Genomic DNA, 27,530 nt, shown 5'->3' with positions numbered 1-27,530 from the left:
CATTCATGCTATCTACCTTCAAACATCTACACAGTGCTTAAACCTGAGCCAGTCTCTTTCAAGTCATTAGAAATGAACAGACAGCCTTAGGTACCGATTCCCTGGACCTGTTTTAGATACAGACCTCAGGGGCAGATGAATTGTGCCTTAAAAGTGCCCATTTCTCTCCAGTAGTTGCAAAGGAAGCGGGGCAATCCTCAGCTACACCATTTCCACACATCTGTAAGAGCCATATGAAACTTTTAATTCCTCAGTCTATTTTTCAACATTTTCTTCCAACTTTCTAAATAAATCACTACACAGCACACCACAGGGCAGCTCTCAGCTTGCGTCCAGCCCCGCCGTGTTGGCCCGGCAATGGAGGGCGGGGGTACAGATCTCACAGGGATGAAAGTGACACGTGGTGGCCCTGGGGGCAGCTTGGGCTCTCCTTGCTCAGCACATGGCAAACAAGTGGGCACAGACCTGGTGGGACTGTGTCTCTGCCATGGCTGCAGATCTACAGCATGCTGAACCTCCAGCCACTCAGCTGCCAAAGGAAACATGAGTGGCCGCAGTACTTACATTCCTTATAGGAAATGAACAAGCACAAAAGGGCCATCTGATACCCGGCTTGCTAATGTGCGAGTGCTGTCTTATTTAATGACAAAAGAGATCTGAGGAGCAGGAAGAGAAGTGAAATATAGCGCTCCTGCTTTTTAAAGTACGTTAATAACTCCATCATCCTTAACTCTTCAGTTTTTCTCTTCCACATAAAAACACTTTTCTGCTCATTAAGTTTAATATATCTTGCGTTTAATGTGTTTAATAGTTCCTGAAGGATTTTAAAATGCTGTATTAATTATGGGCCAGATGTTACAAGTCGTGCCAAGCTATATTGATAGGACTGGTCAGGGTGGTGTGCCCCAAAGTTGTGTAGTCACAGACAGCTCTCAGGGGAAGGCTGGCAGCTGCAAAACTTGGAAAGAGAATTTTGACAGGGAAAATCTTCAGAGATTTAAGAATTGTTTTGTTTTATAAAGCCCCTTCTATGAGAGTTCTGCAAAGGATTTTCACTTCAGTACTGAGGAACTGAACAGTGTGTATTTCCTTTGGATTCACCTTGATCTGCTGCCATCTGTTCTATACATTTATTGCTCCCTTAAAGGAAAAGCACTGTTCAGATGCTGTGCTTGTACTTGGTTTATAATCATACGTGAGATTTCACATCTTTCAGAAAAATGTGGACACCCTATTTCCATCAAAATAAATGGGAACTTTTTACCCTGTCCCTTCAGATGTCACTAAATTCCTATGAAACTACCTTTTAAAGCCTTGAACTATTATAATACTGTCAAAAAAATATTCCTTTCAGTATATTGAATACTTTATTCCACCTCTCTACTTCCAAATGGAAAAACAAACAACAAGCACGTAATTTAATGATTTCTTGCCAATGTATTTTGTCTTGAATTTGGATTTCTATCAGTATCACAAATGAAATTGCTCCATACAGGCTGGTGGCACTTTTCTGCAGCATCTTCTGGCTTTTACATTGCAAAGAAAAGTAATCTCACCACAAAACTCTAGGGTGCTTTGTTTTGCTCCTCATTTTGTAGAGAACATCAGTACAAAAATAAGTCTGTAGCAGTATTATTAGCTACATGTAACCATGGAATTGCTGGAATTGGAAGGGACCATGAAAGGTCATCTGGCTGAACACACAAATGATTTAATAGTTTATACATGACAGTATTATGAAGTGTCACATAATCATAGAACATCTGAGTTGGAGGGGACCCACAAGGACCATCAAGTCCAACTCGTGGCTCCACACGAGTACCTAAAAAGTAAACTGTATCAAAGCAAAAAGCTCTATGTGTATATGACAGGTACCAAAGTCAAGGCCAGATTCTTTACAGGTGCAAGGGAGTGATTTTGGATTGTGCCGGTTAAAGATACATATTTATAAAATAAGAGTGTAGCAAAATAGCTTCTATAATTCTCTCCCTCCCTGTGGAGTCTTAGATTCTCAGCATTTTGAAAGTCTGTGAATGCATGAATGCATTCTGAGTTATCAGCATTGAGTTGCTTGTGACATCTGATTCCCCAAATGGCATCCGATCTATTACACTAGATTTGTTCTAGAATGTAATCATACTTAACAAATGTCTACTTGGATTTAGTGACTCCCAGTAATCTCCTTCCTCCCTCCCAAAGTAACAGACCTTACCCTGCGTATCGCTTCTTTTAGAAATCCTTGATATGAAGAACAGAGAGTGGGCAAAGCCCTTTGCTGAGCGGCCTGTTTGCGTAAATGTCACGATCTGAAAAGGCCACTTGCAAACAGAGGCAAAAGCATCTGAGCATTTACTGTTCTTGTTGGAATAACTGAGCGCAGGTGGAAACTCAGAAAATATACCTGGAGACCCTCTGCAGAGAGGTGGAGCTGGTGTTCCTTCCCGCTGTTCTCTGTTGGGTTTTAAGTGAACCACGGGGGCTTTCCTCTGTGCGGGATTTCTGTTGTTTCACGAGTGGCAGAAGCAAAACAACTTCAAATTGGTCTCGGTGTTTTTGGGGTTTTTTGAGTAAAGAATGGAAATGAGCCACTCTTTAAATACTTTTGGAGTAACTTTTTTTTCCAGGCAAAATTTGTCCCGGTGGTGTTCTCATCATTTGTGCTGCTGTAATGCAAAACAATGCAATTACATTTCTACTGAATATCTCAAGCAGTATGTACACTGTAGCCATTCTCAGGAACCAGGTGAGAGAAAACAGGAGACTGGATCTGCTCTAAATGACAGTGAAAAGAAGCATAAAGCTAGGGGCAGTATAACCCCTCAAGCTAGAGTGCATGAAGGACAGTTTCATTGGACCCTACATGGTGAACAAAGTAATACGGTGAGCCCACAGCTGTGCTGGATGCAGTTCAGTAGATCTGGTTGTTTAAATTACAATTTGTGCCCAAAGTGCCAATTAAAAATGGCTTCAAGCAAACTCTGCACCTTGCTGCAGGGTCTCCTGGGAGCAATGCTGCCTGTCCTCAGCTCAGTTTGCAACTTCCCTTCCTCCTCTTCCACCCCTGCCTGCTTGAGCTCAGAGCCAGAAGTCTCTGCCCTGTGGCCATTCACCCTAGGCACTGATGTGGCAATGGATTTAAAGACAATAAAGAGAGAGAGGAAAAAAAACTAACAACAAAAGGCATAGGCCTTAACTAAAAACAAAAGCTTATTCTAACTGCAATCGGAAATCCTCAAGATATTAATCTGTGTAGCCACACTCTTGATACACAGTGCTGGGTGCAGGCTCACAGTTGGGAGGGGTCTTTGTGCATTGCTCCTTGCAGTGCCAAGTCTCTCCTTTCCTGTCACTGGAGGCCAGAAGGATGAAGCAGCCACTGGGTCTCTGTAAAGAAGGCAAGGTGGGTGGGTACTGCAAGCATTCCTTTTGCAAGTGTGCATTTTGTTGTTGCTATTGTTGTTTTTTTGTTTTTGTTTGTTTTTGTCCTGTTATCTCTTTTCTGAATATCCCATCTGATATCACTTGAGGATAGCTAGGCAGACAGCACTGCTAAAACACATTTTATTTCCAGTGTTTCCCATGTCAAGGCTTGTGATTCAGAGCCCCAAGGCACCTCCATTCCAAGCCCCAAGCACTGAGTTATGTGTCCTGGGCCGCTATGTGTGGCTGAGCAAGGACAAGCTGTGCGTCCTCCCATGGGGACACAGGACTGCAGAGATGGGAAGGATGGACAGAAGAGGCTGTAAGTCCTTGTGTGGCCCAAGAGGATTTACCAGAGCTTGTGAGCAAGGGACCAAACGGGGCACTGGCAGGACTAATCTGCGCAGTTGGACCATGGCAAAGGAAGACTCTGGAGACAGCTGGACAGAGTAGCATGTAACCTCAGAAAGGCTGGAGAAGGCTTCTATTCTGCTTCTGTGTCCTGGTTCACCGAGATAACATCTGTGGGGAGACAGCACAACTGCTATGACTGTTCATATGTGGAGTGAATAGAGGAATAATACTTATTAGATCCCTGAAGGATATTAACTTACAGGAAAATTCACGTGTCTAAGTGGATAAATAAGCCCAGTGCAATAGCCCAGTGCCTAATTCATGCCCAAAGTGTGATTCCTGCTCATGTACAGAAATGCCTTGAATCAGTCCTGGGTGCAAGGACTTTGTGAGCACACACCTACATGTCTCTGAGTATGTGCTCCGAAAAATACGGTACCCTTAAAGCACATCTAAGAGATGCAGGTAACATGGAGAACAAGTCAGAGCAAGGCCAGGGCTGGGGAGGGAGTGCCTTTGGTGTCAGGGTTCAGTGATTGGAGCTACTTCTCCGGCAGTGAGTTTGCCACAAACCTTTCTGATTATGATTTGCTGTTACCAATAGGATTCTTTCTGTCATGTTCATGTTTTTCAAAATCAAAGTGCATGCATTCCAGCACACAGCTCTTTGCTCATTTTGATGGAGTATGTGAATACAAAGTTGGATTTCAGAATCTCCCATATGGAGTTCAATTTCAAATTGGAGGGACTCTGCACCTGGTCTGGGTCCTCAGATTTTGGAAGAAGGGCTGGGTGATGCTGCTGGAGGTACTGCAGTGGGAAGGTATGAAAGGCACTGAAAAAGGTTTCCAAGAAGGGAAACACAGAGGGCAGCTGAAAATGGCTTTGCTTGCAAAGGTTTAACAAAGGATTAATTGCTTCAAGCATTGCCTTGTGGGATTGTGGCACTGTGACAGAGCTTTCATAGCTGGACTAGAACAAACACCCTGGGTTGTCTCTTCCAGATTTTTGTACTAACAGAGGCATAAAATGCTGGAAAAAACTGCACTTGGATAGGAAAGCTGTAAAACAGAAACTTCCTTGATGGGAAATAAGATTTATGGGAAGTGTGGCTGTGAGATAAAGAAAGGAGGGGAAAAGAGAAAGAACACTGGGCATTTTCCTGTCACTTAACACCAAAGGAAGAAAGGTGGGGATTAAGCTGAAGACTGCCATGGTTAGTTAAATCTTATCATTCACATATTGCCTAGAAAATGTCATCCGCTGCTGTCCTGATTATTCCATATTTGGGCTGTCTGGCATTCAGCGACAAGTCATTAGCAAGATAGAAATGCTGCTATTGCAGTACAGTCTGAACTCTTTTGGAAAAAGCTTGCAAAACAATGAACAGCACAGAAAAAGTGAGCAAGATGTTCCTATTTCCCTGGGCTCAGCAGAGAGCGAAGGAATATGATATGAAGCTGAGATAACTTGAACCCACTTCAAAACCTATTTAAAAAATAAAATAGCAAACACTCTTCTGTACAAGAATCCTGGGGTCAGGATTTTATTGTGAGGATGCCGTGCTATTTTTTTTCTGATCTGTTGTTGGAGGTCAAGCAGAGGGGACCAAAAGGCAGATCCAGCCACGGTCCTTACAGCAGGACGTGAGAGTGTTCTCTGTCGTCGATTCAGCATGTGCAGGCTCAGCTGTCGTAGCCTTTTACAGTAGGAACTGCCTGTACCACACGTGTAGCTGCCGGCATTCCCAACAGCAGCCCCCCCCACCCCGGCGCAGCACAGCGCTCCTCTGCGCACAGTGGGCTGCCGTTCCTTGTGCAGGAGGTGCCAGCGAGCAGCGCTTTGCTGCGATGTGGAGCCGGCTGCCACCCGAAGGTTCACCCGCTGTTTTTTTCTGCGCTCATCGGCTCTCAGCTGTCCAACGCGTGTAAACCGGCCACAGAATCCGGGTCTGGGGGCTGCGCGTCTGCCACGAGGGTCAGCTGTCGGGGAGGACACGGCTCGGAGGAGCCCTCCAGCTCCCAGTGTCAGCGCTGTGAAGGACAGGCCGGCGGCGGCACCCAGCTATTTATACCGCGGCAGCACGGCGGGCTCTGCAGGTGGAGCTGGGAAGCCGCGTGCCTGCTAACGATAGACTGCCTGCATTCCACAGCACGATGGCAGAGCCGTGCTGTCAGCTGGGTGGCACCTACTCACTGTGGCGGCTCCTGAGCTCCAGCCAGACCGTGCTTTCATCCCCAGGAGCCGTGCGGGCCCTCGCTGTGCTGTACAGCCCTGCCGAGGAGCCGAGCGGCCGCAGGCCCTGAGCTGCTGCCTGACCCATGGCCAGACCGAGCTGAAGCACGACAAGGAGCAGGATCTCTGCTTTCTTTCCACTTGTGCTTAGGCCAAATTGCCTGGCAGCAATATTGGTGCGCTAATTATCGTGCTGGGCATCTTCTGCATGCAGAACGTCGGCTTGGTGCAGGCCCCAGGTTGGTGTCCTGTAGCACAGAGGCTCTGCAAACTGCAGGCAGGGTGGCAGCTCTCGGGTGTTGCTGTCAGTTTATCTGCAATGGGTCTTCTGCACAGGGAGAAAATTCTTTCGGTGGCTATGCATGCTTTGCAAATAATAAGCCATCTTAGAGTGACTCAACCGAGGAGCAATATAAATATGTGAAAAGGTGTTTTAAGCTGTGTCTGCAAATCTTTAAATTGAATGAGCTTGAATACATTTGATCCAGTAATCACGCCAAGTCTTATTAAGGCCAGAACGTAAGCACAGTAAGTGCAGGTTAGGACCACTTTATATTTGACTAGATATTTTCCTGAGAACTGCCTGACCCAACTGTGTGACAGAAGCTTTCTTTTTTTTTTAAATAACTTTATGAATGCTTGCTGGCATGGCAAACCACAAGAACAAGATACAATAGCCTCTTGGTATAAATCTCTGTTAATGAGATCAGGACTAGAAACTTCATTGTTCAACCCGCATTCTGTCTGAACGCAATCTGCTTCTCAAATTATAAATCAGGGGCAAGACACTGTACCATTGTGTAACCCTACACCCTGGCTCTGGAATGTTTCCTAGTCACAAGGGGATTGTCATCGTTTCATTTATGAGAGAGCTATCAAACAGGCTTGGGCCATGTTTGGTCTACAAAATCCCCTCACATGAAGACAGATCCCCCCCTCCCTTCCAGCAGGGTATTTGTGCAGAACAGCACAGAAGCAAGCATTAATCACATGCCACATCCTGGAATCTAAAGAGGAGAGCAAAAAAAGTTATCATCTGTCTCACTGTCACAAGCAGCGCTAGCTACTGAGAACTAAGAATTTATTTATGCATGTCATATACACATCCATCCCTCTAGGAAACAACAGCACATACTTGTAATAAGATCACCGAACTGGAAGGTTTAGTTGTGCCTGCAAAAGCATATTGTGTGTGAAGACAGTGCCATCCCACAGGCCCTGCTTCAGATAGGAGATCCCTTCTGGAGAGCTCAGTCCACCAGCGAGAGACTTAACCGCAGGCTCCAGATGGTGCAGCAATTTTGAGAGGTGCGAAGGACGTAACGGTGTGCACGTTTTCATCCAGCCTTCTAACAACTTGAGGGAAAGAAGAAAGACTTAATAATGGTTACTGGGTTAGATGTTGCCTAGGAAATCCCAGTGTCACTCTTCATGTCCACTGAACGCAGGCTGTTAAATGCTTACCTTAAACATACAATCTTTCTGGTCAGACAAACCACCTTTTGTTTCTGATTGGACTAAAGCTACAAGAACACTGTCCAGGAAGGAAAGGTTCAGCCAGTGCAACCTGGGATCTGCCTCCCTGGTTCTGCAATATGGAAAAAGGTCTGTGTGCGTACCGTCCTTCCCTCCAGACACCTGCTGCCTGAAACCACACGGTTCTGCCCCAGCTGCTGAGCACTGCTGGTACTGCCACAGCAGTACAGTGCATCTAATTACAGCCCGAGTCTCCAAAGGGGACTGTGGGCATGGGCTGGCCAGAAATACTGTGGTCAGTGGTGCAATGTGAATAACTATGGGAAAATAACTCCAGCAGACCGACCCTGTCATCTCTGAAGGCTGTGTTCTCCGGTGCCCAACCCTCTGCCTACAGCAAGAACAGAAACTCAGATCTCTTGAGAAGGCAGCACAAATAATTGTTGCTTTTAATCTGAGAAGTCAGCAGGGGAAATAATTTCCATTGACAAAAGATGACCAAAAGATTTAAATGGACCTGAAACTATACATTTCCACATAGCCTCCAGCTGATCTGCTTAAGTTAAATTTAGTTTCAAAACCTTGTCTAGAAGTGTGGAAATAGACTTCTACATAAGAGAATTTTAAATGTTCTCATTTATATTTTGTTTGACCAAAACTCTTTGCTAAATGTGAAGTAATATTTTCACATATTTCACTTCGCTTAATGGCACAGATCTTCAGTGGCCATCAGCTAACAGACAATGGTCCATGCTGTTGGTGCATTTATCTAACAGTGTAAGGCATTAAAGAGATTCAGCATCTTCTAGCATCGCATTCCAACACCAGGAGGAAAAACTAAATATGAACAGACACTGAAAAATGGAGGAAAGGCAATTTGCCCCTCTTCTTCTTCCCTTCCCTCCCACTCCCCCCCCTTCTTCTCATTCTCTCCACTCCTCTGCTCTTTTCTATTCTTCATCCTGCCACCCTGAAAGAGCATGACTATTGAATGCAGATTAAATATTAAAGCAGAACAATTCCTTCCTTTTCGAAACAAACACAAAATTAATATATACAATTATAGAGAGATTATATGTAGATTTCTGTCACCCACAGTTACTTCTGTCACCTGGATCACTGCCACCATTGTTGCTGGCTTGAGATTTTTATTTAATATTGAAGGAATCCTGCAGCTACAATTTGAAATACAACTCCAAAAGCATTGTGGAGTCATCTCTAGTTAGATGGAGTCATGTTCATGCTGGGTGAATTCTCGTATAAAAGTAATGATTTTAGAGCAGGAATCGTTATGAACCACTCGATTATGAATATTATGATGAGAATGATTACAGAATATGGAACCTCTTGCCTACTTGCTTGAGCAGATTGATGTGTTTCAGTGCATTTAATGACAAACAGGTCTAATTATTCCCACATACTGACGGCCGCATTTTCAATGCTGCTCCCTGCACCCAGCCTGCCCGGAAGTTTTCTGCTTTCTCTTCATGCACATTGTCATTCTGTTTTTTTTCTGCAGACTTCAACAGCACCAGTCACGTAAATGCAGCTTCCAATGGTGTCTTTTAGTCTCAAACATTTTGAGGCACCCTTGGTCCCAGCAGGGTGCAGTTACAGCAGCCAGAGGCCTTTCCCACCCTGTTAAAGTGCTCAGACCTGTCGCCTCCTCCCACTCCAGAACCCGGCTGCAAGTGCTGGAGCAGGTGGTGGCATGGAGATACACAGGATGCTCATCCTCTTCTGGGCTTTGGAGGGTGCAGCGTAGGAGGTGGAGCAGAAGGAGACTTAGGCCAGGTGCTTTTGTGCCCTACAAATCCCTGGTGGGTATCAGGATTTGTCACAGCCAGGCGTGCCTGGGCAGTAGCATTTGTAGTACAGGGCGTAGGTTGATCTGAAAGCAATGCCTCCTATTTATTTCCATAGAAACTAGAACAGATACAAAGAGCACAAAAACGGTATTTGGTAGAGCAAATTCTCAGCTACCAAACACTTCTTTTCAACATAGTCACTGCCATTAGAGGGAAACTGACTGTCAAGTGGCAAATTTATTTCCAAAATGAAAAGCTTCCTGTGAAATGTTGAGGTTCACTCTTACCAATGGCCAATTAATTTTGAGCTTCATCTCTGCTGTGGTCACTTAATGTGACCTGTTGGACTTCAGCCTTTAGCTTAAAGTATACTTCACCTCAGAGCAAAAGACAGTACTTGAGGATTTAAACTTGTTTTAAAGACATATTTTTGTTCTGGTTTTTTATATGTTTTCATGCCAAAATTTGTTTGTAGAAAGAATATGGACTAATTTCTTTATAAAGCAGTGAAAATAGCAGTCAGAGTGAAGAGTTTTAAGAAGAAATCTAAGGTACCCAAATTTTAATGTTCACATTCAAGCCAACCTCACTGATTTTAGCGTCATTACTTTTTCTTCATACTTGATCAATACAATAGTCTGCTTTTTAAAGTAATTCTGTGCGATGTAGAGAAAGCCTTAAATATCAGTCTGAAGGGTAATCATCGATTGATGGAAGGAAAAGGATTTGTTGGCTCTTCCCAAGTGCTCAGAATCCAGCAGCTGCCTCTGGGCTCACTGACTTAATGCACATTCCTTGGTTCTGAGAGTCACGCTGCTCAGACACCTAAACAAAAACTGTAATATTGCCAAAGGAATCAAAGCAATCTAAGAAACAAAGCTATCGTCTTGGAGGAGAACTCTGTAACCCTAAATCGACTATCCTACTTGAAAGGATTTTCCTAGGAAAATACAGGCACCTGTTTTTGACAAGTCTTTCCCTGTAATTAAGAGAGGAAGCTGACGCATGGCCTCTGCTTTTGCCACCTAAACCGATTAACAGCAGAAGGATCCTGGCTGAGCTGGCATTCTGGCCTGCTGACTAGCAGGGTTGGTTTTGATCCATGGTCTCTGGTATTCGGACTATTTGCTTTCCCTTTCTTAATCTCTGTGGGGAAACTTTCCCTCGCTATTTAAATATTAAATCCTCACCATGCTGGAATGTTGCGGTATAGTGCATACAAACAGAGATGTAAGGGCTTAGCTTTTAGAGTGCAAACCAATTCTACAGTCAAACTCAGAAGGCCTTTGTTTGTTTGCTTAGAGGGTACACAGATGTCTTCAGTGGGGAATTTGACATGTCCTTGAGCACCAAAGGCCCAATAAGCAGTAACACATATCACAACCCTTTAGGCATATGGGCTCCAGCTTCCCCTTCTGGCCACTGGGACAGGACAAATGACAATGGCAACCATAAAGGGACACCAACTTTCAGCAGTTTTGATGTTTAAATACAGTTTATCTTAAGAAGGTCCATATTGAATTCATCCCCTTTCATGTCTGTCAGATTTTCTCCCCTGACTCACTGCAATGCTCAGGTACAGGAGAAAGGTAGCAGGATTCCATTCTTCAAAGTGCTATTTACAGAAAACCAATTTTTCCATAAACGTTTGTTGTCAAATTTCTGTTGCTATTTCTACACATGCAGCTAGACTTAATTTTGGCTGACATCACTCAATAGGAGGTAGTTTGAAAAATTGTCTGTTGTAAGGAAGGGCATAGTGGTTCTTATCTCCATTTTATGGACTAGTTCCCTCCTAAGCAATGGTGGCACTAATTAAAGATACTGATGTGATGATTTTCCCCATGTCATCATGGGGCATTATAAAGTTTGAAAAAAAGTATTTTCATCAAATATTATTTGATTATCTTCTTTTGGGAACGTGAAATATATCCAGGGAAATTCTTCTGAATTGTTCTTCTGAGAGCAGGTTTTCATGGTTGCAGTGGTACCACAGAATCACAGAATGGCTTCAGCTGGAAGGGATCTTAAAGATCATCTAGTTCCTACCGCCTTCCGTCAGCGGGGTTGCAGTACTGTGCCCACCAATGAAATACAGCTCTCTGAATCTCCTATACACATTAACAAAGGTTAGGAATAACACTGAGTAGCATTCGGGGATCTACTGACAGAAACAAGTCCCAAATCCCACAGTTCCTTCTGGATAGATACAAAAGGAAAATCAGACATCTGATAGGGAATTATAAATCCAGAGCACCAGTAAAGTGCTTTTGCTGCTTCTTGCGGCTGCTTAGCAGCTTAGATCTGTTGGCTGATTCTGTTCACTGCGTGTACTTTTTATAGCTTTTGCAATGTTTGCTTTGCACTGAAACAGCAGAGGTAGAGCGAAAGAGAGGAGGTTAAAAAGTTACTGCTCCTTAAAAATTAACAAACTTCACAGATTTAGGTAACATGCTAACAAAACGCCTGTGTTCTAGAACTGATGGAACAATGCAGACAAGTTCAAAGGGATCTAGATAAGCGGGATCACTGGGCTGAGGTGAATGGGATGAGGTTCAACAAGGCCAAGTGTCGGGTCTTGCGCTTTAGCCACAACAACCCCATGCAGCATTAAAGGCTTGGGGACGAGTGGTTGGATGACTGTGAAGAGGAAAGGGACCTGGTGGTGTTGGATGATGCTTGGCTGAACATGAGCCGGCAGTGTGCCCAGGAGACCAAGAGGCCAACGGCATCCTGGCCTGCATTAGAAATAGTGTGGGCAGCAGGAGCAGGGAGGTGATCATCCCCCTGTACTCAGCACTGGTGAGGCCTCACCTCGAGTACTGTGTTCAGTTTTGGGCCCCTCACTACAAGAAAGACATTGAGGCTCTGGAGCGTGTCCAGAGAAGGGCAACGAAACTGGTGAGGGGTCTGGAGCACAAGTCCTATGAGGAGCCATAGGATCCCTATGGGATTGTTCAGTCTGGAGAAGAGGAGGCTCAGGGGAGACCTCATTGCTCTCTACAACTTCCTGAAGGGAGGCTGTGGTGAAGAGAGGTTTGGCCTCTTCTCCCAGGCAATGAACAGGACCCGAGGAAACGGCCACAAGTTGTACCAGAGGAGATTTAGGTTGGATGTGAGGCTTTTTCTCTCAGAGGGTGGTCAGGCACTGGAATGGCTGCCCAGAGAGGTGGTGGAGTCGCCGTCCCTGGCAGTGTTCAAGAGGCGCCTGGATAAGGAGCTGCGAGATATGGCTTAGTGCTTGTGGTGGCAATGGTAGTAGGAGGATGGTTGGACTAGATGATCTTGTAGGTCTTTTCCAACCTTGTGATTCTATGATTCTGTGATTCTTTAAGTTTATCAGCAAACACGACAAATCCGTTGACGCGTTAATAGTCACACTACAAGTAAACTTAAAATCAAGGGACCAATGTACAACCTACCAGTCCAAGAGTGCCAAAACAGAACTGCCCTCCAAAATAACCACTTACAAAGATAACTGCAAGTGGACCAAGCTCTGCAGAAGGTCACCTAGACATGTTCTTAGAACCTGTATGTCCTTATGCAGGATATATTCGTACTTGGCTCCATCTATGTATGTTAAGAACAGGAATGAGCCTCAGCTCTTAGTCTGTTGTCCCCACTTTTGGTGCTTGTTACTCCGCTAGCATAGAGATTGTGTAACGTGTAACAAAGCACGTGAGGAAAACAGAACAAAAAAAATCCTTTTGCTGAAATAGGATGCTGAGGGTACAGTCAGCTTGAGAGCCATCACATGTACCTACTGAATATGGGCAACAGACAGCACACAGCAATTTGCAATGCTGCCGCCAATATAAAGAGCAAAGGTGAAACTTTAGGCATTATTGACTGACAATCAAATAATTTGATGATTTATCACTTACAGCTGTAATAAAATATATTAGGAAATCTTAAAAAAAGAACACCAGGAAATTAGGAGAATAGTTTACATGTAATCTTAGTAGCAATTTTTTCCCCTTTTTTTAATTATGGTTATAGGAAATTTATACTACCAATACAAATGCTGAAAATATGAGAATATTTTCATTCTTTTAATATGCAGTACTTTAAATTACAGTTCAAAGTAAAATAGACTTAATTATCCTAAAATGCTTACCAATCAATTAACATTTATTATTTAAATTCCTGCATTCATCTTTATTCTGTGCCTAATTTTACAGAGTCAAATAATATACAGATGAAATACTAAAGCTGCAATATCCCAGAGCAGCTTGTTGAAAACAGTATTTCCTGCACAGCTGCTAGCTGATGTATTCTGGTACTGCTGTGAGGTTACTGCAGTATTCACCAAGGACGAGGAAATATACTGCCAAATACTCTATAAAAATGGAGAATGATGAGAAATACAAATGTAAAAACAGAAAACAAGAAACCTCCTTTGATGATATTACGTGATCTGTTTTCAATTACACATGAACAACTGTCCAACCTCTGGATTTAAATGCTGGCTTTACAAGGCATAATGCTATTCAGATGAACATCCATTCTTTATCTGGATGCTCTGAAACTAAGCTGAAAAAGATGGTCCTCACAATGAAGAAAAAACTGAAAAATTCCATTGCTTCTCATAGCATAAGAGTAGATAAAATCTCAGTTACCCGTTTTCTGCAGCTGGGAGCTTGCACAGCAGAAGTTCACTCGTCATCAATAGTTCCAAGCCAGTACTTGAGTACTGCTTCTGTATCTACAGGTAGACACAGCTGTTTGAATGCTGAAGTACTTTTACACTCGTACACACTTGTTGAGAAAGAAGGCTCTTAAAGATCCATCAGAGAACTTTGAGAGACTGGGCAGCCTGAGCAGTACTTAGTGTTTGTATCTTATTCCTGCAGTCATGTAGCTGACGAATTTGTGGGAGAAAGCCTTGTCACAAATCAGCCATCCAAGTCTGACTACTGCAAGACAGGAAAATACAGTTGTGTGGAAAGCAGCCATTTTTTCTAAAGTAGGACAGGCTTTGAAAAAATCCCCAGAGATACCTATGGGCTCAAAAATACTTCAGTACAGGTCCAATAAAGGCAACTAAGCTACGTTAATTGCTGAAAAACACACTTTTTTTTTTGCTTGTTTAGCCATAAATTTGTAAGATAGGAGGCAGAGGAGGTGAAACTGAGGTTCCATTTCACATCTACTAAGACCCAGAAGCACAGAAATAACAGTGAGTTGTGTGTGCTTTTTACAGCCCCACTTTAAAAACAGGCAGCTGTTTTGAATTGGTGGCCCTCAAAACTTTTCTTTTTTTTTTTTAGTTTCAAACTCTGAGAGCATTTTTTCTAATATTTTTTGTAACAATTTTTCCAGTAAAGTATTTGAAGGATGTAAAAGTAAATTAATAAAGTATATGAAATTGATGAAAGACTCAACATGAGCCAGCAATGTGTGCTTGCAGCCCAGAAGGCCAACCGTATCCTGGGTTGCACCAAGAGAAGCGTGACCAGCAGGGCGAGGGAGGTGATTCTGCCCCTCTGCTCTGCTCTCGTGTGACCCCACCTGGTGTCCAGTTCTGAAGCCCCCAACACAAGGACATGGAGCTGTTGGAGTAGGTCCAGAGGAGGGCCACAAAGATGATCAAAGGGACAAAATAAGCCATCAGGTCAGTTTGCAGGACAGTTGAACTAAAACAAGTTAAACACTTACAAAAGGGGTGATTTTCTGTAAAACTCCTGAGATGGATGGATTTCTGGTCATGGCTTCTTGAACACCTAAAAATAGCATCAAAGTATATGATAAATTCTATTTAAAGCAAACATTAACATGGAAAAATGATTCCACCAAATATTCAGCACAAACGTTCCCCAGATTATAGAAACGTAGTTTAATAGAACTGTTCTTTCTTCCTCTGCTAATATCTGTTCAATATATGCCCACTGCTATTTTAAAAGATGTGCAGCTAGATATTGGTATCTGAAACATACTAACAAGTAAATAAATCAGCATGTCTGCAAAGAAATCCAGAGCTATGGGAAAGAGTGTGAGCTGCTCTAAGCTAGCAGCAAAAATTCTAGGCTTAGACTGGGCAGTGATTAGTTGTCATTCATCAAAAGTTACTGCGATGGAGCACAAGCTTGGGCATTTAATTTGGTAACAGACGAAAAACGTAGTCAAACATGTCAGGTACTTCACTTCCAGTTTACTTACTTAGAGGAACATACTTGTGCTTACATATCTAATAAGCCTACCTGTAAAATTCCGTAGCTTCCTATGACAAATTTTTCTAATAAAGCAAGCTAAATTTAAAATACATACATATGCATATCTCTTTAATTTGCAGTTATTTCATTAATAATCTTTAACTTCTTTCATTGTTTCTTCAATATTCCTTATGTACTATTCTTACAACTTTCAGTTGTACTTTTCACACTTCCTAAACTCCAGCTTTATTGCTTCCAGTTCCTTTGCTGAATTTACTTTTCCCTTTATTTTCTTATAATTTCCCTGTTATTCATACAGCAATTTCTTCTGCTTTTTTTCTTGCAATAAAGCTCATAGCTACTTTCTTAACTTGAATACATCATACCAAAACTCTTGTCTTACAAATGAAAGAATTCTTTACTTCTATTTGCTTCAAAAGAAAAGCAGTGAGGTGCGGTGTAATGAAATTCTGACCCACAGCCAGATGGGAGGAGGAATTGTCTGCTGCAGTTGCACAAAGTTTGTCAGTAGTCACAAAGTTGTTTTCTCCTGTGGTTGCATTTCACAGAAAAATGAAGTCTTTTTCCTCAAGGTCCAGAAACCCACTGTTTGATGTAGTGATGAATAGTGGGCAGGAGCTTAATGGCATAAAGTAAGCCCAGGTTTGGTATGATTCCGCTCAATAGGAACTATTGGGGTAAACTGGTTAACTAATGAAATTACACAGACTTTAAGAAAAATAAGTAGAATAGTAAAATAAGATCAGTGGACTTCAAGGAAGCAGAGTCTTGTAAACTTCCATAATTGGCAAGTGAAATTGTGTATAAAACAAATCCAAATAAAAAGGAAAGTCAGGGAGATTTGTCAGTTCCATAAAGGGCAAAAATGACAAGCAGAAGTAATTGCAATGATACAGAAAGCCATGCAGACCAATGAGGAGACTCCATGGACAGTTACAAGCTTCCCAGTGACCTCCAGTACAGGACCACAGAATCACAGAATGACAGAATATCCTGAGCTGGAAAGAACCCACAAGGATCACTGAGTCCAACTCGTGGCCCCACACAGGACCACATGGCTGAGAGCATTGTCTGAATGGTGCTTGGAAAGGATAGAGTGCGCAGAATAGAGAAAATGTCCATCTACTGAGAATTTGTATCAAAGATCTGCATGACCAGAGAATCACTGAAGTTGGAAAGGACCCTCAAGGTCAATTCCAACCATCCACCTAACGCTACCAAGTACACCTCTAAACTGAGTCTCCAAGAAGTATATCCACACCTCCTAAATTTAACTCCAGGGATGAGAAGAAAAAAGATTTTATCACAAGATTCTTGTATTTAATCCACAATAACACATGACAACAAAATATAAAGTTACTTAATCACTTGATGTAGGATTCTTTTTATTATTAAACTTACTTTGTAGCCTTCGATTGAGACGATCAAGAGACTGGAAGATCTTCTCTTCTTCTATTGAAAGCGCACTCATGCCAGGCCGTGGAGCTGTGTTAAGCAGTAGGGGCTGTCTGGCTGGTTGCACACTTCCCATGGCTGCCAGGATTTCATCTTCTGCAAGTGCTGTACTTGTAAGTTTTTCTGCCATAAGAAACTGAGCAGTGCTTTCTGAAACTGATGAGATTACATGGTAAATGAGAAGAATGATGAGATTACAGAATAAATGAGAAGAGCTCACGACATTTAAATATACTGCTTGCTTTCATGAGTATGAGTGTCTGTGAAACAAAATTCACATTATAAAAATCAAATAGGTGGCAGTCAAGGAGCAAGATATGTTAGAAAATGGTATAGTTAAGGTCACTAATGTGTCCTACAGTGGAGATCACTGGGGTGAGAGCAAGCTCTACTAGCCTTGCTTATATATGTGTAATGACAGCAACCAGTACCTGTCCATATTATACTGCCATGTATCATACACACAGCTATCTTGCAGTCAGTTAAATACAAACTGTAGGTTGTAATGCATTTATAGAACTATTACTGTCAAGACACATGATGCCATATCTTATGTTTCTCTGAAAAAATTAGACCTAGACAACAAACCACCTTTCTTACTTTGAAGCACTGCTGCCAAGAGATGCTACAAGAGATGTTACGCTATATTAGGTCAGTACTTCATGTTTAGAAGTAATTGAAGAGAGATGTTACTATACCTTCCTCAGCCTTATAGGTGCCATTCATTTTTTGTGCTGGATCAAATGCAGACTGAACAGGACGCAGCTGGGCGGTACGTAACAAATTCTATCGAAAATATTTTCAGAGTTTTAAAAACGTAATTTAAGGTAACAGTAATTCTTTCTGACCATTTTAATTTATTACTTCATATTGCTAGATGTTTTCAAGTGCGAAAATATTAGTATATACTAATACAGTAAATGTACTGTAATTGGTTTTATTACTTTTATTAATTCTGATGGCAAGTTGACTTAGCACATTGATTCAAAATTCTGTGACATAGAACAAATATTTGATATTCCTGAGATTCTTTCAATTTTGAGGGTAAACAAGCCTTTTTTTTTTTTTTTTTTTTTTTAATAGTATCCAATATTTACCTGTGTGTGATGAGCAGGCTTCCATCGTTTAGAATCTGCAGTTTGCCTTCTCTGTCTTGTAAAAGCTCCGTGTTTGTTTTCAAAGCTGTTAAAAATCTGCCTTTGTTTTGTAACAGGAACAACACCTTAAATAAGATGCATGCAGAAATAACATAAAAAAAAATGTAAAAACATGATAAAGATACTAGAAGCAAAACTAGTGATGGTGGGTAAATTTCTGTCTCAGAGCTTCAGAGTTCACCTTACGTATGCTTACAGCATATCTTGCTGAAAGTATTTTCTTAATGTGAAGAGAGAAACAGACAAGTCTAAAGCATGTTTAATTTCATCTTAGGATAATGCTATAAAATCCAGATGTAGAATAGCATGCACTCTGTAGTAGTTTTCCTCAAATAGGAAAAGACCTGACTTAGATATTGAACCTCAAATTTATCTCCATTTTGTCAGTGCATTTTCAAAATTTAGCAATCAGGTTTCAAACTTAAAAATTAAGTTTTAAAATAAATTTCCATGCATACAAACTGGGGATGTAAATCATTATTTCCACATGCAAGTCAGGATCTGCATATTCAAGGATACATTACATTCTCATTAGTAAATACAGTTACTTGATTTTTACTTGGAAATATAAATTAATTATTTGTTCCTCTAATATCATGTGCAAATGAATGTACAAATCTCATGAGGAGCAGCTGAGAGAGCTGGGATTGCTCACTCTGGAGAAGAGCAGGCCCAGGGGAGACCTTATCACTCTCTACAGCTGTCTGAAAGGTCGGCCTCTTCTCCCAGGAACAGCAACAGGATGAAAGGGGATGGCCTCAAGTTGTGAGGGGAGAATCAGGTTGGATATTGAGAAAAGTTTCTTTTCTGAAAGAGAGAGGCATTGGAACAGTCTGCTCAGAGATGTGGTGGAGACACCATCTCTGCAGGTGTTGAAGGACAGAGAATGTAGTACTTAGGGACATGGTTTAATGGACAACATTGGTGGTAGGTGGGTGGTTGGGCTACATGATCTTAGTTGTCTTTTCCAAGCTGAACAATTCTATGATGCTGTGACTCTATAAACAGAAGTTTATGATTAGGCCAAGAGGTCTTTCAGTGATTTTAACAGAATTTTATTTCTTCACTTGTTATTATAGTGATATTTAACAACGCAGAATTCTTACTGTTTGCCTGGAAAAAGCCCCATTTGTTCATCCTAGAAGAAACTTTGAAACAAGTCTTCTGGCTGCTGTCCCCAGTGGGAATATGGGATACAGGAGCTTTACAGGGCTGGCATTTAGCTGGATGTGAATTGTTGTAATGTGACATATGATGTTGAGTGATACCTGAAAAGAAAGAGAAATGTAATTGTGTTACATTGTATGCAGGCAGAAATTTAACAATTAAAGAAACCTCTTGTTATATTAGTAATCACGTGATCTTTTCCTGAAAAATAAATTCCAAAGTTACTCTATTGATGCACATCAATCTTTAATTGAATCAGTTCACAAGGCATAGTAGGTCTGTGACCAGGAAATACTCATGTAGGAAATTTAATTAAAAATATAATAAGTAATAATATCTGTAAGGGCATGAGATACTGAGATATACCTGTTTATCTATAAGCATGTGAACTATGGCCAGTATTATCATACAATCATAGACTCATTTAATTTGGAAAACACCTTCAAGATCATTAAGTTTGTCATTAACCCGTCCTACAGAGTCTCATCACTAAATCATGCCCCTTATCATGCCCTCAAGGCATTATTTGTCTCAGGCTAAATGCTAAACACATTTTCAAACCTTACTGACTGAATATTAAAGAACTTAAAATAATTCTTGCGTTTAGCAACAGAGAATAACTCGTGTCAGCCAGGAAATACAGATTTTAAGCCTGGAACCACAATACGAGGAAGATCCCCATGTACAAAAATTTTATTTACTCATCTTGCTCTCACTTTCTGTAGCCTACATGTGGGCACACATTGCAACAGATGACATTTTCTTATGTCCTCAGAGACCTCATTGAGCTCAGCAACAGTGTCACAGCAGACAATTTACTCAAGAGCAAAGCAGTATTCATTCTCATAGCAAGCACTTCAGGACAAAACCCACGGTGATCCACGTGCATTTGCAGGCAATAGAAGAAATAATAGCCAGCCATTAAGAGTAATTTAGCGCATTTAAATAAATAAAGCTTTCAAACCACAAAATGTAAGCAGATACTGAGAAAGGGCCGCCTGCCTATACCTTAAAGAGAGTTTTCTCAGCCCCTCCTCTAACAGAGCTGGAGCTCAGTGACACCGGGACCGCTCAGTGATCTGATGTGCAAATCAGGGCATCACCTCTGCTCCAGGCCACGTATGGTAATGGAAGGCTTCATTCACTTCCAACGTAAAATCAAACAGGTTAACTTAAATCACGCATAGTTAAGCTCATCTCTTTGCCTTTGAACTGAATGGACAAGGAGATAAAATTTCTCATTTCTCATCTCACTTCCTTCAGGCCAAGAATATTCATCTAGCTCTGTTCCCATCGTTAAAACTATATGTTTACTGTAGATAAAATGAGAAACTTAGTTTCTTAATCCACGGGAATCCTAATTTTGCTAGAAAGTGTCTCCGAGCTGCACGCCGATCACAGCACGGTACCGGTTGGTGCTGCGGGCCTTTCGGGAGCCGGGCCCCAGCTGCTGCCACCAAGAGGAAGCGCAGCAGAGCACAGCGCACATTGCAGGCAGAAGCTGCCACAGCTGGGCTGCAGGGGAGACAGAAGGGAAACTGCAAGTCTGAAACAGTTCTGAAATGTAGAAACCAAGAGATGAATCTCCCACGGCTTTTCTTCACCTTCCCCATCACTCTCTGCAGCACACTGTTCCCAAGGTAATTCTTTTTTTTTTTTTTTTTTTTTTTTTTTTTTTTTTTTTTATAAATAAAATGTGAGACTGGTCCTAAAATTTCTTAATTTTTGTAAATCCGTATTTTAAAATTCTTTACAAATCAGGCATTTTGCAAAACAGCAGCAGTTGTCTGGTAGAAGCTTTTAATTTTTTAAGTTTATATGTAATCTTTTTGAGCATTAATCATACTAATGAGGGCAAGATGTAATGATTTTAGGCATATACAGTGTCAGCATTATAAAAGCAAACAGATGTGCACTTCTTTCACTCTCAGCTGGCAGTGGCTGTCAGACTGCAAGCTGTGGTTCCCAGTTATCACAGAATCATTCCTGAGCTGAGCTGGAAGGGACCCATGAGGATCACTGAGCCCAGCTCATGGCTGCACACAGGACAACAAAAGATCACTCTGTACGACTGTTATCCAAATGCTCCGTGAATTCTGGCACTGGGGCCGTGCCCACAGCCCTGGGCAGCTGTTCCATGCCCACCGCCCTCTGGCGCAGCCCCTTTCCCTCACCCCCAGCCGCCCTCCCCTGACGCAGCTCCATGCCGTTCCCTGTCGCTGTCACACAGAGCAGAGCTCAGCGCTGCCCTCCGTTCCCTGTGAGGAGCTGCGGCCTCCATCAGGCCTCCCCTCAGCCTGCTCTGCTCTGGGCTGAGCATACCTAGGCAGCTCAGCCGCTCCTCATACGCCTTCCCCTCCAGGCCATTCCCCATCTTTGTAGCCTTCCTTTGGACCGTCTGTAATAGCTTTACATCCTTTTTGTACTGCGGCATCCCAAACGGCATTCAGTGCTGGTGGTGAGGCCACACGAGTGCAGTGCAGGGTGGGACAGCCCTCCCCGCCCGGCGGCACTCTGCCCTGGCACTGCACGGTTTGGTTGCCCACCCTGGCTGCCAGGTCACTCTGCTGACTCCTATTCAACTTGCTGTTGACCAAGCCCCCCAGATTCCTTTCAGCAGGGCTGCTCTCCAGCCTCTCATCCTCCAGTCTGTATGTACAGCCCAGGTCTCCCCTTCCCAGGTGGAGAATCCAGCAGTTCCCTTGTAAAACTTGCTTATAAAAGCCCACTTCCTCTTATTTCATTATTTAGACCACCTGTCACGTCTGCTCATTACTCAGGATCTCAGGGAAACAACTTCATTTAATATTGTAAAGGACTTATAAAAACAAGGATCCACATTTGAGAGGCCCCTGGGCACCACTAGAACAGAAATGATGACAAATGGCAGAAATTTGTTAAAGCTGGCTGCTTGGTGTGAATGGATGACAGGCTGAGTGTTTTAACTGAGAACCAATCTGTGCAATTTAAAAATCTGTTCTTATGAATGTCCCCAACCCACAACCATCACTTTTACTCAACTCAAAAAATCAGAACTTTGTTTTTTGCCCAATCCTCTCCCCCAAAGAAGTGAGACTTTGTCTTCCCATGTCATGTTGTCAATATGAAAATGTGAGACTTCCTGTTTTGACCTTTTTCCACCTCAAAAAAGTGAGATCTTGGGTTTTGATGTCATGTTTCCAATGCTAAAAAACAGAACTTTGGGTTATGCCCAACACCAAAGATCAGAACTTTGGGTTTTACCTAATTCCCACCCAAATAAGTGGGATTTTGGGTTTTGATGTCCCATTCTCAATGCAAAAATGTGGGACTTACCAGCAGCTGGCTCCTTGGGAGTGAGGGCAATACACTCTCCTTTCCATGCAGTTGTTTCCTCAGCAGTTGGGATACGATCAAGATGCAGTCTGTTTTCTGTGTTAGCACATCGCTCAGCACAGGTTACAGAACAGTGCTGGCAGCCAGTTGTTGGCACACGGCTCACAGAACCACTATGTTTTGCCAGAGGTTCACAGGACGTGCTGCAGAAAGGTGTGGACAGCACAGTTGCCACCTCAGAACTACAAGTTATGCTCTCACAGCTTCCTGGTGTACTTTTATTTAAAATTTGATCTGCCAACAAAGCTTGCCTTTGATTTAAAGAGTTCCCATTTGTAGAGGTAGCTTGAGGACAGGAAGAAGGCAGGGGCTGTCTCGCAGCTGGGCTGGCTCTGGTTTTGCCATGTTTGCTTCCCGGCGCAGGTGCAGATGGTGGCTGAGGTGCCAGCATCCTCCCCTCAACTGCTTGGCCTTCAGTGGCTGACCGCAGTCGAACTGCAGTGCCAGGGCCTCTGCTGCTCCTGGGCACAGAACATAACAGGTCTCTTATAGGTCTTGGTCTTCTGATTGTTTTTGCCTTATTTTTGTGTTGATTCTCTTTGTGAATTTCATCACTGTTACAACATTCTGGGGATTTGCCTTCTTCATGTTTTAATACCATCCAAACTTTTTTAGGACAAGAGGATCCAGTAGACATAACCGTATTCAGAGAGGTGCTTTCTTTATTTGATTTTGCAGAATTGACATTTGGTTTTGATATATGCGAATTTTTGTGACGATTTTCTGTGCCCATGGTGTTTGAAGGGTGAGCACCCATACATGAATTAGCATAAGGAGCATTACTTACAGTTTGAACACAGTGAAGCTGTGCAGAAGATATTTCACTGGTGCCCTCTTCATAGCGACTTTCATTATATTTTGCTATTATCGGGTTAATTTGATCACACCATTTTAGCTTTCTACTGTTTTTTGTATTTTCTGCACTTTTCTTTTTACTTTTTGCAAGTTCTAAACTGTCTCTGATAGAAGACACAGGCCGAGTTCCAAAAACGATCCCGTGGTTCATAACCACAGCTTTAGCTTCCTTCTTTAAGATACTTCTGAATAGTTTTGCTCTTTTTCTGTCATAAATGTTGTTTTTCTGGGAGTTGTGCTGTGCAAGAGTGCCAAAACCCAGCTCTGTGTCAGACACCCATGACATAGTTTCAACCACATTAGCCTTTTCTTTCTCCTTGTTATTCTGTTTTTTAACATTGCACAGAGCTGAGGCATTTGATGCATCCTGAAGCAAAAATGATCCTTGGTCAACGTCATCAATAGATTTAATGTTTTCTTCTTTTCTTTCCATCACTTTTCCTAAAGTATTTTTAAAAAAATCAATGCTGACATTTATGTCCTTTGGCACCACATCAGCTGGGCTGGAAATGCCAGAGAAACACCTCTGATTAGGAAGTAAGATTCTGGATGTTGCAATAGGTTCAGTGGAAGTTTGCACAGACTTACTTCCTTTTTGTGGGGTCATTTTAAAGCTCTGATTTTGCATCAGATCCTGAACTCTTTGTCCTGGAACAGAATCGGGGCTGGCCCAGGCTTTGCTAGAACTGAAAACAGGATTAGTTGCTAAAGTGCTACGAACTCCAGAAGATGAATCATTCCTCTCTTCTTTTATATTTTGCAGAAAAGGAAATGCTTTATTTATAGAGCTTTCTTGATTGCCAGAAGTAGAGAACTCTGCAACTTTTTTTCCAGATCTGTGAGAAACAGGTGGTTCCTCTTCTGTATCATTTGTATGTTCAGCAAGAGTAAGAACGTTACGTTTAGCTAAAAGGTCCTCAGTAGGTAAGTCATTGTGGTTGCTTTGGAAATCTAAATTTCTCTGACAATTATTTAGATGCAGGTTTTTAGAAGTATTTTGAGCTGCATAAAACGCATCGTTACTCCTAGTCTGTGACTTTGCTGGAATATATGGGGCACAGTCACAACCTGTAGTGAAAGTTGATTCACTCGCTGGAGTGTAATTTCCGTTTTGTTCTCCGGCCTCAAGACTGTCAAGACTTGATAAGCTTTCTGAATCGTCTGTCCTTTTGACTTCTTTATGAAAATTCTGTAATACAGACATAAAACAGGACTGCTAAATTTATCAGAAATGCTTGCTGCTTTTTTTTTTTCCCCACTTATACTAGCTTTTCATTAATGAGAGCTTAGACCAAAGCACAATCAATAGTGTACCAGGTGTTTTTATGACTTAAGGGCATAGCACCAAAGCTTCCATCACGTCAAAATTTATCTGCGTTCAATTACAAAAGAAAATGATGTGCTTTGTGGATCAAACTGAGACAAATGAGCTGCACAGTTCAACAAGTTTAATTGCATGTATTATATCAATTCTTCAATATAAAAATGGAATACTATTTGGGGAATCTAAACAAAACTACTGTTTCTGGATTATACTGTGATACACAATGGTTCATATGGTCAGGATAAATTAATTCCAACATGCAAAGGAGCTTACAAAATGAAAGAGAATCCAAGAAAATAGAGATTTGTTATTGAATTTTCTCCAAACTATATTTTTTCTAGACTGTATGGCTATGTTTATTTTTATAAAGACTGCCGCAAGTGATGATGATTTAAACCTCATCATAGCAAACATGGCAAGCATCTCACAGCTACCCTAATCACACTGCTTAATCCCCTTCTTCTCATCTTTCAGAAAAAGGGAAGTACTGTTTTCTGAGTGAGAGCAGATCAGGTCTAAGGGTGTGGGAGATTCCACCCACTCCCCCAGCCATTTCATCAACAATAACACAGTGATGGATGAGAGTGACGGGCACTTCCGAACTGCCAATGTGAGCACTTCATGTATTTACTGTACAGCTAATTTCTTCACTAATACTTCTCCATCCAGACACTGAGATGCATGATATGGATGAAAATTCTAAGGTTTGAAAATGCACATAAACATCAAGGAAAAGAGCATTTTATCTATTTTCAGATTCCCGTATTCTCTCTCTGTTCCACACAGCTGAGCAGCTGGAGTATTTGGTATCACACACTAGAGAAAAGCCTAAGAGAAGCTGTCTTAGATATAAAACAATGACAATTGTTTTATTAGTGACTTTAAAACAGAATGGTTGCAAGTAGCAAAGTCTGTTCACCTCAGTAAGAGATTATATACTCTCTGGAAATAACAACAGAATTAATGTTTCAAAAACTTACTAAAAAATGCATAAAGCTAACTGGTGTGTAAGAACATATTTTTGCAGTAAAACTGTTAATTCTACCAAAAATGTTGTGCCATAATATTGCATAGTTTATAGCTGCACAAATATTTTAAATTGCAGAATAAAAAGCTCAGTGAATCCTGAAAGACTTTTTATGATTGAATTAAACTGTATCTTGCATTAGGTGTTCAGAAGTTGCTGCAGTCCTCTACTACAGTTGTGATCTGAGATAAAGAAACTAAATACAAGAACAAAGAACCACGTGTAGAGAAAGATCTCTGTAGGGAATGTTTTCAAATTTAATTTGAAAGCTATACAAATCGGTGTCTTTCTAAAATAGAAGAATAAATAATGCTTCGTTGGTTATTTATTAACTTTCATGTTTGGCTAAATTATATTTTTAACCTCTGCTTGAACTTAACCAAACAAGGAAAAACCACATACCCAGAGATTTCTGTACCAGGTCAAATTTAAGAACTAACTCTGGAATTCCCAAATGGGAAAAGCAAAGCCAACCAAACCAAACAGACGATAAAAAGAAGTTATCCATGTTAGGTTATTTCTTCTTTAAACTAGAGATTGCACCAGTAAGATGACTAGGTTAAATACAGGAGAAAAATTGTAATTGCTGAATAAAACCCAACTCTGTGTCTATAGCAGGTAAGCTTAAACTACTACATCTAGAGGGTGTAAGAAGAGCTGCAACAAAAGACAAAACCAAAGCAATTCAAGCACTTTTGCTCCAGAGGTTGAAAACAGAGTTTATTCTGCATTGTATATGATTTTATTGTCCTTGTAAAACAGAACTCACGAGGACAAAAGTTCCAGTTGAAACAGCCTCCAGAAATAGGTTCAGAACAAAAGGATAAAGATGTCCTCCTTGAAATGCACAATCACTTTTAGCTACTTGTGTAAATAGTTCACATACATTTATTTTGTTGTATTGTGCAGTTTCATCAATTCACACAGAAAACTCCTAATCATTCCAATTACAAAATTATGTACTTTGTTTTGTTTTTGTAGCTTGCTATGCAATGATAGCGAATGCCAAATTTTCTGCTAAAAATGCATAACAAGTACTATGTATATAGACCTCAAAAAGCATTCAAGAATTATTAATTCTTTTAGTGGTCAATAACTGCTCAGAAATAAAACTGAGAATCCCAAACATTTCATTAGGTTTCATCTCTAAGAATATTATCAGATGATAAGGAAGCAAAAATGTTTGTAACATATATTATCTCTTTGTTTTCTAGATTTGCATATCTGTTCTCATAGAATCAAGAATCACAAGGTTAGAAAGGACCTACAAGGTCATCCAGTCCAACCAACCGTCCTCCCATCACCGTTGCCACCACAAGCACTAAGCCATATCTCGCAGCTCCTCATCCAGGCGCCTCTTGAACACTGCCAGGGACGGCGACTCCACCACCTCCCTGGGCAGCCATTCCAGTGCCTGACCACCCTCTGAGACAAAAAGTTCTTCCTCATGTCCAACCTAAACCTCCTCTGGTACAACTTGTGGCCATTTCCCTGTGTCCTGTTTGCCTGGGAGAAGAGGCCAAACCCCTCTTCACCACAGCCTCCCTTCAGGAAGTTGTAGAGAGCAGTGAGGTCTCCCCTGAGCCTCCTCTTCTCCAGACTGAACAATCCCAGCTCCCTCAGCCGCTCCTCATAGGACTTGTGCTCCAGACCCCTCACCAGTTTTGTTGCCCTTCTCTGGACACATTCCAGGGCCTCAGTGTC

General features: G+C 41.8%; 1 protein-coding gene across 1 annotated transcript in view; it reads right to left on the bottom strand.

Moving 5' to 3' along the window:
• The window catches only part of CEP126 (centrosomal protein 126), a gene marked incomplete at both ends in the record, with an annotated part of 62,208 nt that overhangs the window by 12,352 nt on the left and 22,326 nt on the right, over positions 1-27,530 (bottom strand). Inside the window, 8 exons of the mRNA XM_079548006.1 lie at positions 11,343-11,404; positions 13,913-13,998; positions 14,952-15,016; positions 16,868-17,077; positions 17,620-17,707; positions 18,019-18,143; positions 19,185-19,346; positions 22,561-24,664. Coding sequence (XP_079404132.1) covers positions 11,343-11,404; positions 13,913-13,998; positions 14,952-15,016; positions 16,868-17,077; positions 17,620-17,707; positions 18,019-18,143; positions 19,185-19,346; positions 22,561-24,664 — 2,902 coding nt within the window. The remainder of the gene's footprint in view (positions 1-11,342; positions 11,405-13,912; positions 13,999-14,951; positions 15,017-16,867; positions 17,078-17,619; positions 17,708-18,018; positions 18,144-19,184; positions 19,347-22,560; positions 24,665-27,530) is intronic.

The sequence above is a fragment of the Tetrao urogallus genome (genome assembly GCF_951394365.1).
Source record: "Tetrao urogallus genome assembly, chromosome: 1".
Taxonomy (NCBI): Eukaryota; Metazoa; Chordata; class Aves; order Galliformes; family Phasianidae; genus Tetrao; species Tetrao urogallus.
This window is presented reverse-complemented; position numbering and strand designations above follow the sequence as displayed.